This window comes from Oreochromis aureus, linkage group 3 (assembly GCF_013358895.1).
Source record: "Oreochromis aureus strain Israel breed Guangdong linkage group 3, ZZ_aureus, whole genome shotgun sequence".
Lineage (NCBI taxonomy): Eukaryota > Metazoa > Chordata > Actinopteri > Cichliformes > Cichlidae > Oreochromis > Oreochromis aureus.
Genome location: NC_052944.1, coordinates 10,057,969 through 10,061,980, shown reverse-complemented (window position 1 = coordinate 10,061,980; position 4,012 = coordinate 10,057,969). Strand labels below are relative to the sequence as shown.

General features: G+C 37.9%; 1 protein-coding gene across 2 annotated transcripts; it reads left to right on the top strand.

Annotated features, from left to right (window-relative positions):
* Nucleotides 1-276: 276 nt before the first annotated feature.
* On the top strand, nucleotides 277-1,470 carry LOC116317507. Of its 2 annotated transcripts, XM_039599199.1 has the most exons (5): nucleotides 277-322; nucleotides 425-757; nucleotides 897-1,007; nucleotides 1,160-1,194; nucleotides 1,288-1,470. In XM_039599199.1, the coding sequence occupies exons 1-5, from the start codon at nucleotides 277-279 to the stop codon at nucleotides 1,408-1,410; spliced, it is 648 nt and encodes a 215-aa protein (XP_039455133.1). In that variant the 3' UTR covers nucleotides 1,411-1,470. The 2 variants fall into 2 exon arrangements, with proteins under 2 accessions (XP_039455133.1, XP_031592156.2); XM_031736296.2 differs by having other exon boundaries at nucleotides 1,160-1,470.
* Nucleotides 1,471-4,012: the final 2,542 nt, after the last annotated feature.

Genomic DNA, 4,012 nt, shown 5'->3' with positions numbered 1-4,012 from the left:
CAAGACTGTTAATGTGGAATTGTACTGGGACTTTCTGAGAGGTTTGTTTTTAATGAGCAGATTAGAGAAACTATTTCAACAGTGGTTTGAGAGTCTACATGCGAACAATCACAATCTTTGTCTCTTGGTTTACTGTTAGGGTTAAACTTTCTGGGGGGTGTGATTTTCTTTCACAGATGTATTGTACAGCACACACAGATACTAAAAACCACACCTCTTCAGATCACCATATAAGAACTTGTTGTAGAGCACCATTTCAGGGTCATCGTGTGCACAATGAGGAACTTTGACTCTCTAACAGTTTTACTTGTCTGCACCCTCAGTAAGGACAGGAACTCATTTACTCCACAGAACCAGCTGATTCTGTTGATTAAGATTCTGTTGCTTTAATGTTTGGGTTTATTTATTTTCTTTTGTTTTTCAGGTTGGATCCCTGTATCACAACCTTTGGAGGTTCAGTCTGAAAAAGAAGTCACGCTGCTGTGCTCCAACTTTTCCAGTTCTCCCACACAGATATTCTGGTTCAGAGTGACCAACAGAGCCAAACTCACCTGTATCGCTGTGATGTTCAAACCTGATGAACCTGCTTCATTCTGCGATGGATTTCAAAATGGAAAATTTGAAATGAGCACTAATTTATCCACTGTGTTTCTCAAAATTAAACAAGTGGATTTATTGGACTCTGGACTTTATTTCTGTGGATATAAAATACAGAAGAGTACGGTTATTGTCGAAGCAACAGATTTAGTGGTCCAAGGTAAGAATGATGTCTTCATTTTGTTTTATTGAATTTCATCAAAATAAGAGTCAAAGTTTAAGATGTTAGATTCTGAACCACACACTTAATGAACTACAGCTGCTGTCATTTCATTTATTATAATCTCTCTTTGTCACAGACACTTTTATCAGATTACCAAATGTGATGAGTGTGATCCTCGGTGTTCTGACTGTTTTCCTGATCACAGTCATCGTTTGTCTGACTGTTAAAATCAAAAAGCTTCAGAAAGGTATTTTTATTGTAACAGATTTTTACGCGTCTCTTATGATTACGCTTAAAAAAGAAGAACCACTATTTTCTATTTTAAAAGTCCTTCAACAGTAACATTTTTAACATTAGAATTCAACCGACCTCATAAATTTTTTGTACTTTTTGCCGTAGTTCACACTGAAGGAAAGAATCTACAACAAGAAGAGGTGAAGTGTTTCATTTTGTGTCCTTCACACTCTTTATCAGTTAATGTTAGTAGTTTTTTACTCAGCTGTGAGACTGACAGTTCTTATTCACAGAGGCAGAGCTCAGAGCACCTGCACTATGCAGCTGTGACATTTCATCCAAAAACAGAAAGTCCTCACAGGCCTGCATCAGCCACAGAAGTGGACCCAGATGTTATTTATTCATCTACTCGATAGACTCAGAAAGTGACGGAGTACTCCATGGAACTGAGGCGTCATTATTGATCTGCTGATGTTTGTTTGGTGAATATGTCATCCCTTTATATCGTCATGCTGACTATAGAGCTGTGAAATCACAAGTGAAAATGTATATAAATCCTATTGGTGTCCTATGTTACTGTTTTAAGTGGTCTATATGTCATATGTCAAAACATTTTAGCCTCTGCAATTTGTAAAACAGTTTGTACAGCCTACAGAGAAACAGCAAAGTCACTGTGATATATACATGTATCCTGTCTTTACACTTTTAGTGAAATGAGAATATTGTATGTAGGTCAAAACTTTAAGGTTATATGTAGGAATCTGGGGGGGGGGGAATCGTCCTATCTTCCTCCCCTCACCTGCGGCAGATGGCTGTTCCTCTTTGGAGGTTTCTTCTTGCTAAAAGGGAGTTTTTCCTTCCCACTGTTGCCGAGTACTTGGGATCGTGTCATTGTTGGGGTTTTCTCTGTATTATTGTATGGTCTTTACCTTACAGCAGAAAGCACCTCGAGGCAACTGCTGTTGAGATGTGCAGCTGTATGAATTGAATTGATATTAGTATCAGCCACTATTACTAATCACTCAGAATTATCAGTGCAAGAGGAAATATGTATTTCTGTCTGCATTAACCCAACACTGCTTCATATTATGCAATATAATATCAAGAGGTTATGAAGGTATTTTGTCGTGCCATATGTCTTTTGTAAGCATGGTTTTTAGTGTTTGCATTTTTCACTTTTGGTGCTAGCCTCAGGTGGCCATTGGCGGTACTGCACTTCTAAGCAGGCAAAGTTTTTTTTTAGTCCTGGATGTTGCCATTTGGCTTTAATTCAGTATTAACAATTCTATATAGATATCAGGGCACAGAAAAATGGGACAGTGTTATGATACAGTGAGCATTTGTACAGTTTATCTGTAATCAATCTTAAATATAAGTAAAAATATAAAGGCCTTTCATCATCTTAAATCTTCTCATGTCTCATATAGCTTCACAACATCTTACAATGTTAGTAAAGGCAGAGCATCTCATGTGCCTGTTTCCTAATAAATAATATGGGATTGTGGGAATAAAAGATAAGAATAAATAATAAAGCCATCTGCTAAATGCCAAAAGAATAATAAGTTGACAATGACAGGTTAACACCTGTTTTTCATTCTCATCTTGTCAAAGCCGTGCAACTGCTGACCGTTAACCACAACAGAGTCAGTGGTTCCTTGAACCGTCTATACAGAGTCACGAGAAATATAAGAGCCTTTAGAACTTGTGAAAACACTCTGCACAGCCTGACAGGAAGTATTCACCACTTGGTACACACTGAACGTTTAAACCTAAAATATCTTTGACGATATAGGAAGCATAAATAATTGTGAACCAATTTGACCCTGTTACGGGTTCAAAATAAAAGTTAATTGACTTTTTACAGTGGCCTGCTATGGTTAATAATAACATGTTCAGTCATTAGCAAAATCAAACCTTTTCTTCACTTTAGCATTTGACATTCCCAACCATATGATGGGATACTTTAATCAAAACACAGCTAATAAAACACAATTTTCTTAATGCAAACATCAGTAACTCAAAATTAGCCACCAAAGGGTTAAGTCTGCAGTTCCACACTCTAATGTGAAACTACAGTCTCCCCCTCTGCTCTCTCTTATCCTCCTGCTCCTGCAAAAACAAAACAAAACAAAATATCCACCCATCTGTTGCAGGCTGGGTGAATTGTTGCTCCACATTTACTAATCCTAAAGTCTGTGTCGTTTTGTCTCAGTATCGAGTCAGTCAAAACTTTTAGTCGTCAGTCCATCACGGTCCAGTCACATGCATACCTTCACACACATTCATACCAGATGTTGCTGATAATGGAGTCTCACGCACAACCTATTCGAGTATCCATCACCAGCACGATGATGTCATCATTTTAAAGGAAACAATTCCTTGTTTTTTGGACTGGATTGACTCGCTGCAATCCTTTTAGACTCAGGACTATATGATGTAATCAGTGTCCCATATAAGTGAATTTCTCCAGAGCCCATTATAATCATGGAGAAGCACACTTTGCAACTGTTTCCAGTAAGAATATTTCATAGCGCTTTAAATTTCAATCTGTTAGGCCTGGTTTAAAGAGCTGATTGTTAAATCATGGACTCACAAAATATCAAAATATCACCACCGGTGGATCACACCTCTCCGATTTTCTTATCTCAGTGCACTGTAACAAAAGCAAAAACAAACGTAACCAATCAAATACTATTAAAATAACTCTTACTAGGGCCCGTTGCAGACATGTTCAAGCATAAAACCATCTCTCTCTCTCTTAGAGAAAGAAAACAACCCAAACATCACTGATAAAATCAACCTAATGCTAAGCAAAACCCAAAAATCAACCAAAAGTTTCTCTTCCTCCCGGAACAACATGGTGTGGGAATGAGAACCTCAGGTGCTGTAGCAACTTTTGTTCCTCCTTCAATCAAATCTCAATCACAGAAACTGTGGCGCTCCGAAATAAATTCACACCGTTAATTCATCCTTTTCATTCTGTACCACTGCACCTCATCAGGCTGTGTCAAGCACCCT

What these genes read in the sequence shown, in the direction of transcription:
- LOC116317507 (XM_031736296.2), top strand. Translation starts at nt 277, where the DNA reads ATGAGGAACTTTGACTCTCTAACAGTTTTACTTGTCTGCACCCTCA. An exon ending in TTTACTTGTCTGCACCCTCA is followed by an intron (nt 323 to 424) that starts GTAAGGACAGGA and finishes TTTGTTTTTCAG; the next exon opens with GTTGGATCCCTGTATCACAA. An exon ending in AACAGATTTAGTGGTCCAAG is followed by an intron (nt 758 to 896) that starts GTAAGAATGATG and finishes TCTTTGTCACAG; the next exon opens with ACACTTTTATCAGATTACCA.